At 49.6% G+C, this 20,912-nt stretch overlaps 1 protein-coding gene across 2 annotated transcripts in view; it reads right to left on the bottom strand.

Annotated features, from left to right (window-relative positions):
- Nucleotides 1–20,912, bottom strand: part of SDK2 (sidekick cell adhesion molecule 2) — a 313,807-nt gene that overhangs the window by 127,222 nt on the left and 165,673 nt on the right. For both annotated transcript variants that reach the window (XM_032241841.1, XM_032241842.1), the window contains exon 3: nucleotides 12,512–12,618. In XM_032241841.1, the coding sequence (XP_032097732.1) occupies nucleotides 12,512–12,618 (107 nt within the window). The remainder of the gene's footprint in view (nucleotides 1–12,511; nucleotides 12,619–20,912) is intronic.

The following is a 20,912-nucleotide window of genomic DNA, read 5'->3' as shown; positions in this document are numbered from 1 at the left end:
GGCTGTGTCTAAGGATGGCTGCATCAATATTTTGCTACTGTTCGCATGCACTTTTTACAGTATGATGGACATTCCTCTCATAGACAGATGGGGCATAGGTCCCTTCCCCTTAAATCTAGGGAGCTTGTGACTATTTGACCAATAGGATGTGTAGGAAGTGATGCTATGTGACTTTTGAGACTTGGTCATCAAAAGGATACAGCTACTACCTGGCTCTCACTCTCCATACTAGCCCTTGGAATCCAGCCACCATGTTGTGAGGAAGCTCAATCTAGCCAAAGCAGATGTGGGATAAGCCCTCATGGAGAGGAACTGAGGTCTCCCGATGACAGCCAGCATCAACGATGGACATGTGAACAAACATGTGAGCCCTGAGAGGACTTCAGTTCCATCCTTCAGCCCCAGACTGAGCCTCAGCTGAGGCCTCAGTCATCCTAGAATAGAGTCAAGCTGCCTTTGCTATTCTCTGTCCAGATTCTAGAGTCATAGGATCTGTGAACATGATAAATGATTGCAGCATACTATTATGTTTCAGGGTAATTTGTTACATAGCCATAGAAACTAGAAGAGTATATAAAAGTGTTAAAAATTGTATCTAATATTTGTAGTGTTAAAATATTGGAAGCCTACACATTTTTCACAGTTTAGTTTAAACATCACCTCCTCAATGAAGATTACCCCAAACCATTCAAATAGAATTTAAAAACAGAGCAGTTGAGCACTTACCCTACCCCAGATTTCTTTCTAGGTAGATTTTCCATGCATTATCTCATTTAATCCTTACAATAACATGACAAGCTCAATTTAAATAAATATACATTTTTAATTGTTTATTAATTTCCATTACTCGGCTCTGTCTATTAAAAAATTACATCAATGAATCACATTGATTTCAGTTCTTAAAATAATTTTATCCACTTAAAAAAACTTTTCACAGAACTCAGAAGATATATCTGAACAATTTAAAGCAATTTTATGGTAATAGTGTTTCTTTCTCCTCTCCAGTTTTATTAGCTCCATTTTGCTGGTGAGGAAATGAAGCCTCATGGAGATGGAGTGGCTTATGCAATGGAGCACTGAGGGCCAGGCCCGCCCCACATTCACCCTGGCCCTCCCCGTGCCATCCTCCCTGCCTCCTTCCTGAGTCATAACCTGCATTGCGATCCTGCATGCACATTCTTTATCTCTTGTATAGATGCTAAGCCTTGAGAGGCAGTCACATTCAGAAGCAAATCCCTACAAGACCTCTGGGCCTGCGCCCTGCACACAGTAGGTTCTAAATTCACTCAATGCCAGCATTCACCAGGTCCTGATGGAGCCCCTGCTGTGGCCAGGTGGTCTCTGGGGTAGGCACTGAGGGAAGACCTAGTGCCTGCCCTCTTGGAGCTTCCAGTCTGGTCAGGGAGACAGGCACAAGTAAATCAACCCACAAGCAAACGTTTGGTGATGTCTGTGACAACTTGAAAAGGATAGAATGGGATTCTTTATGAGACGAAAAGCAGGAGGACCTACTTTAGACTGGGAGATTGGCGAAGCTTTTGTTAAGCTGAGTAGGTATCTGCTAGGGGTATGTACGGGAATGGGAGGGGATGTGTGTGAAGGCTCGGAAGTAGGAGAGAAGGGGTTCACAGAGGAAATAAAAGAAGGCCAGTGGCGCGGGGGCATGGATTTATGGATGGATGGATGGAGGGATGGAGGGATGGATGGAGGGAGGGATGGAGGGATGGATGGATGAAGGGATGGAGGGATGGATGGAGGGATGGATGGAGGGATGGATGGAGGGATGGAGGGATGGATGGAGGGAGGGATGGGTGGAGGGATGGAGGGATGGAGGGAGGGATGGATGGATGGAGGGATGGAAGTTTGTATGAGTGAATGGGTGGACGGAGGAAGGAATGGAAGGACAGGGGGCTGGGTGGATGAATGGAGGAAGGGCAAAGGAATGATGGTTGTATGTATGTATGGTGGTATGGCTGTTGTATGTATAGATGCTTACATGTATGTCTGTATGTTTGGATGCCAGGATGGATGATTGCATGTGTTTGCATGCATGTATGTACGGTTATATGGGGGATGGATGGTTGTATGTAGCTATGTTTGTATGTATGTACATGGTTGTATGGTGGGATGGAAGGTTGTGTGTATATGTGTTTACATGTATGCATGTATTATTGGGATGGTTACATGTGCATGCATATTTACATGCATGTATGCAGATGTGGTGGGACAAATGGTTGCATGTATGTTTGCATGTGTGCGGTATGTTTGTATGATAGATGGCTGCTTATGTTACATGTTTACATGCATGTGTGGGATGGGATGGTTGTATATACACATTTGCATATGCATACATGTTTGGTGGGATGTATAGTTGTATGTTTATGTGCAAATGTATAGTGGATGAGATGATTGTATGTACAAGTATCTATGGTGGGATGGATGGTTGTATGCATATATGTTTACATGTAGGCATGTATGTTTGCATGGTGGGATGCACAAGTTTATGCATCCATGTTTACATGTATGTATGCATGGTGGGATGCATGGTTGTATATATGTTTATGTGCATGTGTGCATATGTGGTAGGATGGATGGTTGTATGTATGCATGTACATATGTTTGAATGGTGGAATAGACAGTCATATTCATGCACGTTTACATGTATGCATTTATTTATGGTGGGATGTCTATATATGCATGCATTTTGTGGGATGGTTTATATAGGCATGTTTAGACATGCATGTTTACACGTATGAATGCATGCTTACACGCATGGATGCATGTGTGGTGGGATGATGGTTGTATATATGTTTGTATGCATGTATGTTTGTGTGTGAGATGGGTGGTTGTATGTATGCATGTTTACACATATGTGCCTGTATGGTGACACATGCTGTATGTTCATGTTTCATGCATGTATGTCTGTGTGGTGGGAGGATGGTTGTATGTATGTACTAGTTTGTACGGTGGGATGGATGGAAGCAGGTAGGGCACAGTGGGCCTGGTCCAGGTTCTGCAATTGCTCCTCTCTTCCCCTTCTCCCCTCCACAATCTTCCCCCCTCGCGGTGGCTCTCAGGCCCCAAGGCCCTCAGCCTCTCCACCGTACTTTGTCAAATGTGCTTCTTGGGTCTGTCCAGGGAGCTCCTTGCCGAGTAGGCTATGGGTGTCTGTATCTATACATACGTACACACGTGTGTTTGCCCCATCCACACAGCCATGCATGCACTGAGCTACAGCACCAAAGGTTGCTAAGAGGAGCTCTGTCCAGCCAGATAGCGCAGGGGTGCAGGTAGCGGCAAGAAGGGAGGGTGGAGACAATGACAGTGATGACGGAGGCTGAGGGCCCAGGATCCCCTGGGAAAGCTCATCCACACTATGGCAGAAGCAGTTAAGGGCTTGCCACACTGGCTTTCTGAGGTACACGTTTGCTAATATGCCGTGTTATGCCCTGCAGGGTGGATCCAACATTCCCAAGAAATTTCCCCAAGAGCAAAGAAGTACAGGCCTAGGGCACAGTTGAAGGTGCCCTAAAAATTACTCCTGATGTCTTTGTCATGTCTTAAAAGGGCTTGTAAAGTGTGCATTCCACTTCAGAATATATTTCTTGCTTTTATGTGTTTAGTTTAAAAACATTTTAAAATCATGAAATATGTCATACACACAAAAGAGCAAATACAATTATATGTATAGTTTAAAGAAGAACAAAATACACACTCCTGCACCTGGCTCCCAGCTGAAGGCCTAGAACACTCACAATGCCTTTCCCCTCCCCCGGCTCTCCCCCCACCGGCCACCCCAGTGATTTTTCTCCTGAATACTGAAGCCCTGTGCCTTTGCTTCCCTTTCACGTTTCCTTACCTAGAGATGCAACCCTAAACAATTTGTGGTCAATGTATTCTGTTTCTAAACGTTTTGCACCTGGGATTATTCTGTACGTAGTCTTCTGTGATGTGCATTTTTGTTCAACATTCTTTTTTTGGCTCCATCCTGGTCCTGGCCCTTCATTGAGCCATTGATGTGGCTACGTGGAATTGCATGGATCACGCTTGGTTTGTTTTTGGTGCTTTGCTGTCCTGCCAAGATTAGCCTCACACATGGCTAAGAGAATCCCTAGGGTATGTGCCTAGAAATGGAGCTGCAGGTTGTGAGGTTAGACACACATTCATTTTTCTAATACCATTTGCATAACCCCCAATTGGTATCCGTTTACCAATTTAACACTGGCAGCCATGTGTGTTTCCACCAACACTTGGTGCTGTAAGACTATGTTCTCTGCCAACTTGGTGGGCAAGGAATGGTACTTTGTTGGTTTTATGTGTTGTTTATCATGGAAAAGCAGCTGCTCACTCCAGATCACCTCCTGCCTCTGCTCCCCACCACCCCTGACTTCTCTCTCATTCTGAGCAGCATCCTGATATGATTTGGCTGTGTCCCCACCCAAATCTCACCTTGGATTGTAGTAATCTCCATGTGTTAAGGGCAGGACCAGGTGGAGATGATAGAAGCGCAGGGGTGGTTCCCCCATACCGTTCTCATGGTAGTGAGTGAGTTCTTATGAGATGTGATGGTTTTATAAATGGAAATTCCCCTGCGCAAGCCCTTTTGCCTGTCACCATGTAAGATGTGACTTAGCTCCTTACTCACCACGATGGTGAGACCTTCCTAGCCATGTGGAGCTGTGAGTCAATTAAACCTCTTTCCTTATAAATTACTTAGTCTAGGGTATGTCTTTATTAGCAGTTTGAGAACAGACTAATACAGATACAAAGCGCTGACCACAGCTTAGAATGCTGGGATCTGTCCCCAAGGTCCCACCTCCCAGCCTATGATCCTCCACCTTCTGCTTCCCCACTCCACTTCAGCTCCCTGGCCTCAAACACCCACACCCACCTCTGGGCTTTTACACCTGCTGCTCCGACCTGGAATGACCTCCTCCTCCGCCTGCATGGCTCGCCCCCACCAACCTTCCTTTGAGACGCTACTCAATGTCACCCCACCAATGGCCACCCTCTACCATCATACCAAGTAAGACCCCTGCCCCATCCTCCAAGCCTCTCGCCCAGCTTCATTTCTCCTTAGCACACTTTCGTTTTCGTCATGGGCCTTATTTATAACCTAAATATTATATTCTCCTTTTAACTTTTGTTTCTCTTGCTGCTTTCTTCGAGGGCAGAGATATGTGTCTCTCGCTATGTCTCCACTGCCTGGAACCCTGCTTGGCATAGGGGGGTGTGCAGCAATGAAAACTGTCTCCTGAGTGATCTGAATACTCAGGTGACATGAGTGCTCCAGGAGGACACAATGATATTATCCGGAACTGTCACTTGGCCCCTAAGCATGCTGCATTCAATACCCATACTTCAAACTGAAAATGAAGAGAAACAGGCCTAGGGGTGGCATTTTAGGATTAACTCCAGCCCACGTGACAGGGGTCTTGTCCCCTCCAATTGTTTTTTGCAGGAGTGGCTGCCAAGCCACCTGGTAGGAAGGAAGCTGGCCAGCTTCCCAGGACGAGGCGGGCGCTCTGCCCTGCTGTGGGCGGGTGGGCGCGGGGGTTTGGTGCTGGAGTGGATGATTCCAAGTGTGAGCCCCACAGGTGAGGGCTAGGGGAAGGGGTCAGGAGGTCTTGCCCAGGTGAGAACACAGAGGTGCCAGAAGGACCTGGGTGTGGTGAAACACTGGCTCGAGGGACTCTGCTGCCTCCGGAAGACTCTCCCAACCCTCTCAGCTGTTCACCCCACATGCCGAATGCCGGAAATTTATGATGACTTAAAAAACACAAAGAAGAGACTCCGGGTGGGGACAGGAAGGGGCTGGGGAACGGGGAGATGTTTTATTGACTTCCCCTTAATTGCTGTAATTAAAAACATGTAAAGAATCCTTTTTTAACGACTTTGCCATTATCATTAGTTGTTAGCACAGCTGCCTTATTAATTTCTCATTAGAACCCAATTCATAGTCCTCTTTGGGAAGGGGGCTGGGTGCCTGGGGGCATTGGCTGCTTAGGGGCCCAGGATAAGCTCTTTTCATCCCAGGAAGCAGGAACAGCCAAGGAGCGGGGGGCAATGGGGAGAAGTGGCCATACCCTGCCCCCTCGCAGAAGTGTGTGCCATCTGTGTGTGTGTGTAAGGAGACAGACGGATGGGCACACAGGCAGCTGCAGCAGGCCTGAAGGGCAGAATCCTGGAAGGGCCCCAGGACGAGGGTAGGGAGAGGGGACTGAGGTGCTGAGGATGGAGCCATGCAAGTGCGAGGTAAGCCCTTGAGAATGAGCACCTCCTTAAATGGGGCAGCCTCAGTGCCTGGTTTGCCCCAGCCCCGTCCCAGCCATGGAGAGCAGGAGTGGAGAGGGTGCCTAGGCATGTACCTACTTAGGCAGAGAGAATCAAGAAGGCTGTTTCTTCTAGGACTCCTTTCCTGGCTGACCTAAAGTCTATTTCTCCCTGACTGCCGTCCAGGCTGGGAACCACTTGCAATGGTTTGTGTGCATTGATTTGTGAATCCTTTCAACCACTCAGGTAAATAGGTAAAAGGTTGCTATGAAGCAGCATCTTTTTTTCTTTGTTGAGATGGAGTCTCACTCTCTCGCCTAGGCTAGAGTGCAATGGTGTGATCTCTGCTCACTGCAACCTCTGCCTCCCGGGTTCAAGGGATTCTCCTGCGTCAGCCACCTCAGTAGCTGGGATTACAGGTGCACACCAGCACGCCTGGCTAATTTTTACATTTTTACTAGAGACGGGGTTTCACCATGTTGGTCAGGCTGGTCTCGAACTCCTGACCTCGTAATCTGCCCGCCTCGGCCTCCCAAAGTGCTGGGATTACAGGCGTGAGCCGCTGCACCCAGCCAGCAGCAGCCTTTTTTACATAAACAATGAAAACCAAAAGCACAGAAGAAGAACTTGCCTACGGTCACATAAGCCTGTGGGAGGTGAGTCTGGATTTAAACCCAGGGCTCACAACGGAGGCTGTGGCCATACCCTAACAGGCAGAAGAAGGTGGAAGGTGGAACTACAAGCAATGGAACTGGAACTGTGGGTTAGTCTGCAACCTCTCTGAGCCCCAGTTTGCCCGTCTTATGTTCCTCAGATGATTTGCCTTCTAACTTCTCAGACCTGTCCTGGGAGTCCACAAAAGAAAGACACTTACACAATGGCACAGTAGAATGGAGTGTTCTGGAGGCTCTGAGGACCCACCCCTGCTTAGGCTCTGCATCAGGGATGGGGTGGCTCTGGGCTTCTTTGTGGGGGCAGTTCTTTCCAGCCTGGGCCCCATGGGTCGTGACCCTGAAGGTCACTTTAACCTTATTAACATCTGAACTGAAATGGATCTCATTTTACAGATGGGAAAACTGAGGCCCAGAGAGGGGAACAGAGGTCCCCAAAGTCCCAAGCTAGTCAGCGCCTTGGCTGGGGCTAGAATCCACGCTTTCGGACTTCCATCTCCAAGACATGCCGTTATTTCAGGCACAAGGCCCATGGTCTGGCGCACAGAAGTACCCCGGAGCTCTGCGTAGGCATTTTTCATTGGCTTACCCTGCTGACAGCAAGGAAAACTATGTGACTGGTAGAGCCCACTCCACCCCACCCACTGGACATTCACCATAAGGCGGGAGACCGCGTGTGTCTGTAGAGCTGTTTGGACTTGGATTATGACTGCGGTGGGCTGTCTGTGATTCTATCTGAACTCTGACCCCAGCAGCTCACTCTCACCCTCCTCCCACACACCCAATTTGGATCCTTCTCTCCTCCTCAAGCAGCAGAGTAGGGCTGTCATGGGTTCAAATCCCGGTTTTTCCTCACCGTGTGACTTAGGTAGTGTCACCCCGCTGAGCCTCAGTTTCCTCATCTGTAGCATGGAGATGGGGACTTGTACTCTGTAGGCTGGGACGAGAGCCACTGTGCCCTTCCCAGAGCAGCGGCCCTCCGGACGAGCACAGTTATGAGTGAGAATGGTTTTGCCAAGTGCCGTGTTTCCCTAGGCCCTGAATCCCAGGGAAGCAGGGCTGGGACAGGGGATGTTTCAGCTTCTGCAGCTAGAGAGGAAGGACCCTGGGGTGAGACCAGCGTGACCAGCAGGGGCGGGAATGGGGGACGTGCGCTTCGCTCCCTCCCATCCTGGCTAGGTGAAACTTGCCTTAGCTTGTCAGGAAGTGCATTCTTCTAGAGGGCCAGAGGACTTTCTAGGACGTCTCTGACTTCCTGGCTTTAGGGCCCAAAGGGCTGTGGCTGTGGTTCCACTTTAGGACATTGTGGAGGAAACAGCTTCACACCGGCAAAGCCACTCCCAGTGCTGGTCTCGGGGAGCTGCAGTGGTGGCAGGGGGAGGTTAACCTGGGTTTCTCTCTCTCTCTGCTCCTTCTTCAGCCACTCTAAGGTGTCCCGTTCCTTTGCCAGGGCCACCTTACCCACATGTGCGCAGCTTGGCAGCTGCAGCACAGTATGGCCCTGGCGGAACACAGTGACATTTGTGGTCTTAATCATGTCCGGGGGATCTGGAGCCCTGGGGCTTTGAGGGGGCTGTCGGAGCAGGGCAAGAATCCCACTGTGAGAGGTGGTGGAGGGGAAGGGCCAGGCTGGCAGGATGGCACCAGGGAAGGTGCCAGCCTGCTGCATTTGACTGGAACAGCGTTTGCTGAAGGCTATTCTGCTCTGTGGCCTGCGTCTCTGGCTTCCTTAAAGTGATAATATAGAATATTAATTGCAGCAGTCACTCCCACTGATACAAGGTGCCTGTGTGTGAGCTGGCTAGGCGCTTTGGCACATAAGAGCTCAAGGAATCCTTCCGATGAGCCTAGGAGGTTGATATTATTAATACATTTTATGGATGAAGAACCTGAGCTGGGGTGAGGCTCAGAGAGGTCCAGTTACTTCCCTGGGGTCACACAGCGATCCAGGACAAAGCAAGGATGTGGTCTGTCTGACTCCAAAGTCCACCCTTTTTATTTATTTATATATTTTTTGAGATGGAGTCTCACTCTTTTGCCCAGGCTGGAGTGCAGTGGCACTATCTCGGCTCACTGCAACCTCTGCCTTCTGGGTTCATACGGTTCTCCTGTCTTAGCCTCCCAAGTAGCTGGGATTATAGGCACACGCCATCACTCCCAGCTAATTTTTGGATTTTTAGTAGAGATGGGCTTTCACCATGTTGGTCAGGCTGCTCTTGAACTCCTGACCTTATGATCCACCTGCCTCAGGCTCCCAAAGTGCTGGGATTACAGGTGTGAGCCACCATGCCTGGCCAGTCCACCCTTTTTATTAAATTACACTGGCTGTCATCGTGATGAGCCCCCAGCCTGCCAACACTGTAAGACACCACCCGCAAAGCCCTTTCACTGACACCCTGGATCTCAGAAGCCTCCTCTGGAGCCAAGCCCCCGAGAGTGACTCTTAATGTCACGCCACTGAGATAATCACTTTCAGCATCACCCAGCGTGGTCCAGGGAACCCATAGTATGGGGAAGGGGAAGCTCAGGGTACCCCATCCCCAGGGGCTGTGCCTGGGCAGAAGTTAAGGGGTCGGGCAGCACAAGTCCCTTTTCCATCCGCTTCTCATGGCCTGGAAGTGCCCCCGGGCGTAGGGCCCTCGTCTGTCTGAGCCCTTCTCCGCAGCACCCAGGAAATGCCAGGACCTTTTCTCAGTGCACCTCGCTTGCTCACCCTGCAGATGGTCCTGGTTACACCCCTCCTGCAGTGTGAAGGCAGAGGACACCTGTGGGTCCGGGGGAAGGGACCACAGATGTGTGTGGCCTGGTGTGAAGGGAGTTCCCCCCACTCTGGGTTTGTGTGTACTTGGGAAGGAGTTTGCATAAGGAGCGGGGTCAAGGAGCTGAGTCAGGGCTCAGGGATTTCTATCGCAGTCAAGGACAGAAGCATTTCAGCCACAGAAACACCGACCTCCCTTCCTCTCTCTTTTCGATCGGCAGAACCAACCCAGGGGAGGCTGCTGCCATGTCATCTCAGGGGCTCTCAACTGCAGAAAGTTTCTACTGTCTCCTATGACCCAAGGGTTTGGAACTTACCACCTACCCCTATCCCACAGCCTGGGCTATATGGCATCCTGGGTGGCATTTGCGAATGTACACACACACACAGACACACACACACACACACACACGCACACATACACATACATACACATACACACATACAGACACACACACACGCATGAGCAAAGAGGCAGATTACTCCAGACATGCATATCTGAACACATAATCAATACATGTACGTGCACACACTTGCACATACTTGAATGCCCACACATATAAACATGCAATGCAAGGGCATACATGTGCAATCACGCTCAGGCTTACAACACACATGTTCTTTCCGATACACAGGTGAAAGGCAGGCTAGCAACAGAAACATACACCCAAGCACACATACATTCATGCAAGCACACACACAGACAGACACACACACACGCACACACATCCTTGTGCACACACCGGCACATATACACACTCGTTCTCTCCCAGACACATGTGAACAAAAAGGTCAACCAACCCCCACACATACATTTGCACACACCCATGCACACACATTTGCACACACTCGTGCACACACACACATGCAGTCTCTCTAGGGGCCCAGCCACAGCTTCCCCTGCTCCCTGGACTCTCAGCACTGACTAGACGAAGCTCCCAGGGAGTCCTCCAGCCGGCTGACAGCTGCCTGAGATCCATCATTTTAATTCAGGGCTTTTTCTGCTCCTTGGAGTAAGTCGAGTTGCCGTTAGTGCTGATTTATGGGGACAATCCATTCTCCACTTTTGATTACGGTTGTTTTCCATAATTATCATAAACACTCTTTGCTTCACTTGAGATTTTCTTTTAGATTTCTCTACTGCACTTCTCTTCAAGTAGCAAGCTCTCTCCTGTGCTAACTTAGAAGCATGCCCCCATGGGCTCCAGATGAGAGGGTGACTTTTGGCTCATGCCTGAAATCCCAGCACTTTGGGAGGCCGAGGCGGGCGGATCATGAGGTCAGGAGGTTGAGACCATCCTGGCTAACACGGTGAAACCCCGTCTCTACTAAAAAAAAATACAAAAAATATTAGCTGGGCGTGGTGGCATGCCTGTAGTCCCAGCTACTTGGGAGGCTAAGTCAGGCAGGAGAATTGCTTGAACCCGGGAGGTGGAGGTTGCAGTGAGCTGAGATCACGCCACTGCACTCCAGCTTGGGTGACAGAGCGAGACTCCATCTCAGAAAAAAAAAAAAAAAATTCAGGCCTCTCTAAGGATGGCCACCCTGTCATGTCCCACAGTACAACTTAGGGCTTCTCCTAAGAAAACCCAGAATGAAACAGCCCATCATGTGCCTCATTTCTAGAAGACAGCAGATATCTTAGGAAGGGGATCAGGGCTGGGAAGGGGACACTGGGTCTTGGGGGAAGAGTGTCAACTGGCACTCTAGGACCCTGGCCCTGAGATGCCCTGGGGTTCTTCTGAAGCTGTCTTCCCTTCCTCATCGGAGGGAGATCCTCTGGAATTGGCAGCACTGGGGAGAAGGCTGTTACCCCAAAAGCCTTGGTGAGGGCCTCCCACTTCACTCTCTGCCCGCCCAGCCTCCCTGGGAACCCTGATCCATTCCCCATTCTCCTCTCCCTCTGAGTGCTTCAGTGCTCACCATGAGGCACCTCCCAGAACCCCTGGAAGATCATGGGGACCCCCAGGCTGTTATCACTCAAGGGCTGAGCAAGTTGGAAGATAGAAAATAAAAGTCATGGCTGGGCGCAGTGGCTCACGCCTGTAATCCCAGCACTGTGGGAGGCTGAGGTGGGCAGACTACTTGAGGTCAGGAGCTTGAGGCCACCCTGGCCAACATGGTGAAACCCCATCTCTACTAAAAACACAAAAAAATTAGCTGGGTATGGTGGCACAGGCCTATAATCCCAGCTACTTGGAAGGTTAAAGCAGGAGAATCGCTTGAACCAGGAGGTCGCAGTGAGCCAAGATTGCAGCACCGCACTCCAGCCTGGACGACAGAGCAAGACTCTGCCGCAAAAGAATAAAAGGAAAAGTAAAGTCATGGAGGCCCTGGGAAGTCTGCCAAGAAGACTGTCGTAGCCGGAGAAGCTCAGGTGGCCATTCTGAAGACGCCCCTTCCCAGGTGTGAGGCGGACCACAGAGGAGGCACTCGAAGCAGGTGCAAGGCCCTTTTTGGAACACATATCAGCTGGTCCCATTTAAAGGACACAGACGAGGCCACCCCTATCTGGAATGAATGAAAAGCACCAGGGAGCTCTTGACTCTCGGGATATGTCATGGGGTCACAGAGTCAGCAGACGTGCATGGGACTTACAGCTGTGTGACCCTGGAGAGGGCCTGCTACCGCTGTGGGCCTTGGTTCTACCAACTGTAAAATGAGCTCCCTGGCTGGAAGCAGCACCATTGGTACTCAGTGGGTGCTGATGGCCACGACGGGATCTGGCCCTGCCCAGGGTGTGTCTGGTGGGTGCCACCTGACCAGCACAGTCCCCCCCCATGTGCCTCCGGGTCCCCGTTGTACTCACAGGCCACCTGGACTTCAGTCTGCCGCTGCAGCAGGGCCCCCATCCGGTTCCGCACGATGCAACGGTAGAAGCCAGCATGGGTGCGGTCCAGGCTGGTGATCACGTATCTACGGGACAGACAAGACAGCCAGTGAGCAAGTCAGGCAGCTGCAGGGGTACAGAGGTCACACTGGGCTTAGAGGTCAGAGGTCACTGAATGACCCTGTTTTGGAATAAAAGTTCCAGGGAACTCTTGACTCTCTGGCCATGTCATAGGATCACAGAAAGATCTTTACCAATAAATAGGAGGGATCCTCCCAAAGCCAATGAGGCTTTTGCTCAGCCGCCCGGGAATTAGCCTGCATTTCTCCAAGCACAGAAGGTGCTGTGCCCAAATCCTTTACCCTGACCTTGGGGCTGTGTCAGCTCTGTTGGAAGCAGCTGTTCTCCCTGACCTGTGATTCAAATGACTGAGAAAGGTGGGGGCATTTGTTTTTTTGTCCTTGCAAAGGACTGTGCTATAAATATTAGTTGAAATGGATGGAGGTGACAAGGACAAAGAAATTTACATGTTCCCCCAAATGCTCAGTATCATTCCTTCCTTAAAATTACATACAGCTCCCGATATGGTTTGGCTCTGTGTCCCCACCCAAATCTCATCTTGTAGCTCCCATAATTCCCAAGTGTTGTGGGAGGGACCTGGTGGGAGATAATTGAATGATGGGAGCGGGTCTTTCCCAAGCTGTTCTCGTGATAATGAATAAGTCTCACGTGATCTGATGGTTTTGTAAGGGGGAGTTTCCCTGCACAAGCTCTCTCTCTTTGTCTGCTGCCATCATGTAAGATGTGACTTGCTCCTCCTTGCCTTCCGCCATGATTGTGAGGGCTCCCCAGCCACACGGGACTGTGAGTCTATTAAACCTCTTTCTTTTGTAAATTGCCCAGTCTCGGAAATGTCTTAGTCAGCAGCATGAAAACAGACTAACACAGCTCCACTGAGGCTTTTGGGGTTGGTGAGGGTGGGCAGAGCCTTCTGAAAGAGACAGGCCACTCTTCGTGGGCTCTGGGGACAGGATACGGGACTCCAGGCTGACCCCTGAAAGCCTGCTCCAGGAACACTCGTTACCCACAGAGCAGCAGACTGGCATTGGGGGACAGGTGGCTGGGAGCAGGTGTATGTGCACTCACCCAGCTGAGAGGCAAGGAGAAGGCAGGTCAGTCAGAGGAGCTTCTGACAGTGGGACATGAGTGGATGCAGGGGACCAGGGATCAGGGGCTAGTTCCCTTGGTTCAACCTTGGCGACCACCTTTCCCATCCCTAGGTAATGGTCCCGCAGGACCCTCAGAGGAAGAAGGGATACCCTAGGATATCTCTCCCCAGTTCTTGGGTATCCTAGGGGTTGCCCAGCTGACCTGATGGACAGGTTCCTTGACACCTGCCCTTAGGGTATCCCTAGGTGTTCCAACCCTGGGATGCAGCAGCCCTATTCTGGGGAGATGCCAGTTTTGTTTTGTTCACACATGAGATCTGGCTAGGGCCTGTCATCAACATCTTCCCAGGGATGAAACGACAACCATCCCTTTCAGAGCACCATCTGTGCATCAGACACTGTATTAAGTACTTTTCAGATGTTTCCTCATTTCACACAGCAGCTCCCAGACTGTTGAGTGTTGTGAACCAGTAACACTGAAAAATGTGGGATCAACATGGGACTGTGAACTTTTTCCTTTGCCAGGATTATTAAAACCAACCAACCAGAATGCAAACAGAAAATCAGGCAACGACAACAAAAAAACCTTCAAAAGGGATAACATTAAAAAGTGCCGTGACAGAAAAATAAATAGAAATGGTCAGCATTTTATTTAAAAAGGACATTTCTGAGATGGCAAAAAACCCCTAATCACAGCATAAAGGCATTTTTTAAACTTTTTTTTTCTTTCTTATATTAAAAAAAACTTTTTGAAAAAAGAGATGGGGGTCTTCCTATGTTGCCCAGGCTGGTCTTGAATTCCTGGGCTCAAGCAATCCTCCTACCTCTGCCTCCTGAAGTGCTAGGATTACAGGCATAAGCCACTGCACCCAGCCAATTTTAAATAATTTTTTAAACTTAACTTTTACACAAAGCTCATTGACCCTTGCCTGATTTTTATGAGGACAGTTGCAAACTGTCATGGGTCAGCATTTGAGAGCTTGTGACTTAATCTCCACACTAACCCTGCTGGCATCTTCCTTCTAGAGACGGAGAAGTTGAGTCTCAGAAATACCTTGTCAGTAACCTGTAAGTTTCACACACCGTAAGAGGCAAAGTCCAACAGAGCCTTTCAGACCCCAAGCCTGGCTGTGAAGCTGAGGTCACATCCCTAGGGCCCCACCATCCATCCTGGGTCTGTGCAGGCTTGACTCAAGCTGGCCATGTGCCAAGTTTGCTCTGGCTTTGCAGCATTTTCCAGAACTTTCTGGCTGCCCAAGCCCCTTATCTCCACCACCGGCTGCAGCTCTTATCTGTCTCTTGCTACTGTGCACAGCTTGATTGTGGGGAGACGGCAGTGCCTGAGCTCTGGCAAATCCCTCTTCCTCCTTTTACCTCATCTTCAAATCCACCCTCAGCCCTCGCTCCTGCTTGCTGCCCATCTCTCCCAAGGCGTGGGGAGGCTGCTATGGAGGAACTGCCTTGGTCTTTAAAGCGATGGGGTGACCACAGAGGGGAGATGGAAGAAGAGGTGGGCTGGAAAAGCTCTCTGCCTTTGGAAATGAAATCAGATATTATTAAAAAGCACTGGAGAGAGGAAAAGAAATAGAAATGGCTGATAAACTCATGAAAAGATGCTCAACTTCTGTCATAGTGAAAGAAATTCAAATCAAGACGATAAGACCATGTTTGCCTGGCAGATAGTCAAAGAGTTTCAGGTGTGGTCAAACCCAGTGGAGTCAGGAGTGAGGGGGTGGGGAAGCTGTACCCACAGGGCTGTTGGTGATAGTGGAAATTGGTTCAGCCTTTGGGAAAAAAAATCATGGAAGTTAGAGTATGCCAGCTTTTTGACTCAGAGGTTGTGCTCTGGGAGCTGGCCTTTTATTTCTTTATTTATAATTTTTTTGAGATGAAGTCTCACTCCTTCGCTCAGACTGAAGTGCAGTGGCGCAATCTTGGCTCACTGCAAACCTCCACCCAACACGTTCAAGCGATTCTCCTGCCTCAACCTCCCAAGTAGCTGGGATTATAGGCACCTGCCACCATGCCCAGCTAACTTTTTTTTTTTTTAAGTAGAGATGGGGTTTCATCATGTTGGCCAGGCTGGTCTAGATCTCTTGACCTCATGATCCACTGGCCTCAGCATCCCAAAGTGCTGGGATTACAGGTGTGAGCCACTGCACCCAGTGAGCTGACATTTAGATAAACTAGCAACTATGTGGCAAAAAAAAAAATGTGCAAGGATATTCACTGTAGCATTCGCTTGTCCTCGCAGAGATAAACAAACAAAAGCTGGAAGCAAACTAAATGTCCATCAAAATGGAATTGGATCAGTAAATGATGAGGCAGCCACAGAATGAACACATGTATGGGAGGATGTAGGAAGGTCTCCAAAACACACAGGGCATGGAAAGAAAGTCAGAGCTGGGGAGAAGGGGAAGTTTTGTGAATAAAAGCACGAGGTAGCAAGATGGTAAACAATCTCATATGTTGACTGTTGGGGGGAGAATAATATATTCTTTTTTTTTTTAGCCGGGCGCGGTGGCTCAAGCCTGTAATCCCAGCACTTTGGGAGGCCGAGGCAGGTGGATCACGAGGTCAAGAGCTCGAGACCATCCTGGTCAACATGGTGAAACCCCGTCTCTACTAAAAATACAAAAATTAGCTGGGCATGGTGGTGCGTGCCTGTAGTCCCAGCTACTCAGGAGGCTGAGGCAGGAGAATTGCCTGAACCCAGGAGGCGGAGGTTGCAGTGAGCCGAGATCGCGCCATTGCACTCCAGCCTGGGTAACATGAGTGAAACTCCGTCTCAAAAAAAAAAAAAAAAAAAGACTAATATATTCTTATTGGTGGTTGTTCTTTGATACAGGCTACCAAACCCTTAATATCTTCCAACATGCAAACTGATCCAATAAAAATCCCTGCACTTTGGGAGGCCGAGGTGGGCGGATCACTTGAGGTTAGGAGTTCAAGACCAGCCAGACCAGCCTGGCCAGCATGGCGAAACCCCGTTTCTACTAAAAATACAAAAATAAATATAAAAATTAGCTGGGCATGGTGGTGCACGCCTGTAGTCCCAGCTACTCAGGCGGTTGAGGCAGGAGAACCGCTTGAACCCAGGAGGTTGCAGTGAGCTGAGATTGCGCCACTGCACTCCAGCCTGGGCAACAAAGACACCACCAAAAAAAAAAAAAAAAAAAAATTAAATTTGTTGCAAAAATGCGAAAAAGAAGTCAAAGAATAGTGTGAAGACATGATACTATTTGCTATCACGTCATTTGGGTAAATTGAAATAGTACATATATTTCTGTGTATGTGTGTGTACAAATACACAAGCACAAACACACTTATAACCACACAAACACACTGGAAAAGACATACAATTTTTTCAAGACGGATGCTCCAGAATGTGTTATCTCCCTTTTGGGAGAGGTACCCAGTATGGGGAGAGAGGAAACTTCTATTTTTTGATTTTATGTCTTTCTATGCCATCAGAATTTTCTTTATCGTATGCATAGCTTGCTTTTATTTTAAAAATAAAATAAAAAGATGCACGTTGTGTACATAATTTAAGCATACATTATAAAAAAAGGCACCAGGGGCTCATTGGATCTGGATTTGTTTGCTGATGTCAGTGAAGCGTGGTGAAATTTAAACTTTAATAAAAGTCTATTCCTTTTTTATTTTATTATTTTTATTTTTTAGAGACAGGGGCTCATTTTGTCACCCAGGCTGGAGTGCAATGGCGCGATCCTAGCTCACTGTAACTTCAAACTCCTGGGCTCAAGCAATCCTCCTGCCTCTGCCTGCCAAGTAGTGAGGACTTGTCTATTTGCTTCAGCCAGGAACTCCCAGGTCCCAGTTAGGGCCTCATTAGTGTCAGGAGGAAGGCCCAGGGCTGTTGGCCCATCCCTGGCCCCCAGGCGTCCCTCTGTCCCGCTCTGTGGTTGAGGGCAGGTACTCCCTGCCCCCGTGGCGTGGGCATAGCCTCTCTCCTACTCCTCCTGCCTCCGTCTTTTTGGGCTGTCTCTTTAGGTGCTCCCTGCCTGGGAGACCTATTTCTGGCTTGTAGGCAACACTATTTAAAGTAACAGTTCCACCCACTGCCTTTCCTACCAGGGAAACCCACTTCACTCCACCCAAATTGCAGCTCTTGTCTCCCTGCCTCCCAGGCGGGTGGAAGAGGCATCTGGCCAGCTTCTCGGTTTGTGCGTCCAGTGCACTGTAAGCATCTCCGATAATGACAGTAACGGCACTCATTATCCCTGTGGTGCTCCCTCCTGGGCCACAGCTCTGCCTGTCCCACTCAGCTGCAGCTGCCAGCCCAGCAGGGAACTGGCTGAGTCCAGCCCCCATCCAGGTCACCCTGGGAGTGGGGAGGTGGGTGAAATGGCTTCTGGAGGAGCAGCTGGGCTGCAGCTGAAGGGTGCACACCTGGTCCACCCAAGAGGAAGTGCAGCATTGGAGAAGGCACTAGGACTTCCACATCAGGGGCACGTAGGCTTGACTTCCACTTCGATTCTTTCTTAGATGTGTGGCCCAGTCAAGTTATGGAGCCTTGCAAGCCTCAGTTTCCCTATACATAAAATGGGAATAATGATGGCCATCTTTGATGTGAGCATCCAGAGTGGCCCTGGGTACAAATGCCTGCACAAACGCTTGTCCAGTGAGGGGGCAAATGTAAGAGTCATTGGTGGGGAGGCTCAGAGAGGAGGAATAAGAGGGTATGGCAGGGGTCCTCCCCCTGGAGTGGGGATCCTCTAGGGGCTTCAGCCAAGGACCAGGGGAGCATGGAGTCCCCTGCCTGGCACATTCCTTGGCTTCTGACCCAGCAACCTCCCAGTCACCTCCACGTGCCTCCTCCAGTTGGAAGAGCAGGAACCTGGCTCCTCCAGGGATGAGGGACAGTGGTGGAGGCTGGGTAATCTGCAACTCACTTTCCACTCAGCAAGGAAGAGCTGCAGGGGTGTGGCCTCTGGAGCTAACGCACACGAGGATTCACCCACCACTAGGTCCCTTCAGAGGACCGTTCTTGATTTATTTATGATAGGAAATATGTTTACAATTCAAAATTCAAAGAAAACAAAAAGTCCACAGCAAAACGTCTCTCCCACCCTCTCCCACCCTTGTCCCCCCCACCTCGCTGCCCTGTCATCCTGACCCCCAACACTCATTGGCAGGAAATGACTGTCATTAGTTTCCTGAGTATCTTTTCAGAACCTCTTTATGCAAATGCAAGCCAATACACATTTAGAATCCTTCCCCATTATAAACAGGAGACACAGCCTCCTAGAGGCACAGTTCTGCTCCTTGCTTTGTGCAAGTGACAATATATCTTTCCATATCTGTGCGTGGAGCTTCCTCGGGCTATTTGTCAACGGCAGAGTATTGAGGAACCATTTGGGTGGAGGAAGATTTGCTTTCTCCCAGGTCAATGGTCAAAAGGAGCAGGTGGTGCAGAGACCACCCTGGGGGCCGGGCTTGGGGCTGGGGGCAGAGAGAGGGCAGTGAAGGAAGAGCACCAAGAATCCACACCCACTCCCATTATCCCTGTCACAGAGTGTCCTGCAGGACCTCTGCGGCTCAGTCCACTGTTTCAAGATGAAGAAATGAGCTCAGGATGGAGGGCACAAGAAGACAGTGGGAGGAAGAGCCGGGACAGATAATTGGAATTTTAGAGACAAGAGAAGAGCAGGGGAGAAAATAACTGCCTAACAAATGTGGCGTCTTCTCCAGCACACAAGGAAACACACAGTGCCCTTTTTGGTTCGAGTCCTTGAGTGTCACAGTTGATATTTAAAATGATTCTTACTTGCATTAAATAAGATATTTCAATTCCACGAAGCTGTCAGCAGCTGATGCAGACACCAGAAATAATAGGTACACTCTCCTTGTTTGTCCTCGTTAATAAATCAGACGCCCGGAGATGCACACGGTGATGCTCACACGGGGAGGGGGTGTGTGAGTGCACACGTGCACACTGGTGCACATACATGGAGCGCACACGTGCACACCCACCCATGGTGCCCATGCACATTCATGCACGCTGCGCTGTGTACACACATGCAAGCTCAGGCGATCCAGCCCATGCAAACCCATACCGACTGTGCACACACATCTGCGCACACACCGATATGAATACACAGTGGTACACACACAGGCTTGGACGAGGGCTCCTCTCCTCAAGTGAACTGTGCTCAGCGGGTCACCGTGTCCACTGGGGGGTCAGGGAACCCTGTGTGCCTGCTGCCAGCAGGTGTCACCCAAGATGGCCGAGGCCAACATAGGTTCTAAGGACAGCAGTGGGTAACTGAGTTGGGGAACCCAGGTTTCCTTCCCGCTCTCCATGGGCTTTTGGGCAGCACACAGGAGAGGCAGCAAGTGCTGAGCGTGTGCATGCCCGTGTGTGTGTGTGTGTGTGTGTGTGTGTGTGTGTGTGTGTCCTCTGACACTTGTGAGCACACACTGGGCCCGTTCCTGCAGCAGGAAGACATAGGTAGAGCTTGAGGACCTGGCCACTGGGCTCGTGACCTGCTAAAAAAGGACTGACTCCATATTTGTGGGTTCGCTTTTGCAATGATTCTTCAGGAAATCAGGCAAAACTCTGGTCAGGGCAATTAGAAGGGAAAAGAACATGAACCAGGTAATAAATAATAATAATACACCATCATGCAATAAACATAAGAACTATTGTTATTATAAGAAGTGTCACTGTTCTAGGGACTTTTTTATCACCTTGCTCTAATTTTATTTTTTAAGTTTTATCTTAATTAATTAATTTATTTTTGAGACAGAGTCTTACTCTGTTGCCCAGGCTGGAGTGCAACGGTGTGATCTTGGCTCACTGCAACTTCAGTCTCTTGGGTTCAAGCAATTCTCCTACCTCAGCCTCGCAAGTAGCTGGGATTACAGGCGCCCGCCACAATGTCCGGCGGATTTTTGTACTTTTAGTAGAGACGGGGTGTCGCCATGTTGGCCAGGCTGGTCTCGAACTCCTGACCACAGGTGATCTGCCTACCTCAGCTTCCCAAAGTGTCACAGAGAGACAGAGAGTCAGAGAGACAGACCTAGGGAGAAAGAAAGAGAGAGAGAGACAGGGAGATTGAGATGGAGAGAGACACACAGAGAAACAGAGAAAGAGACAAAGAGAGACAGGGAGAGAGACAGAGAGGTGAAGTCCTCTCCCCGCGTAGGAGACAGCCAGAGGCTGGGTAGTGGCAGCAGGCTGGCCG

This window comes from Sapajus apella, unplaced genomic scaffold, assembly GCF_009761245.1.
Source record: "Sapajus apella isolate SASKATOON/1434 unplaced genomic scaffold, GSC_monkey_1.0 scaffold48, whole genome shotgun sequence".
Lineage (NCBI taxonomy): Eukaryota > Metazoa > Chordata > Mammalia > Primates > Cebidae > Sapajus > Sapajus apella.
The sequence above is the reverse complement of the archived record's forward strand: the minus strand, read 5'-3'. Positions and strand labels throughout refer to the sequence as shown.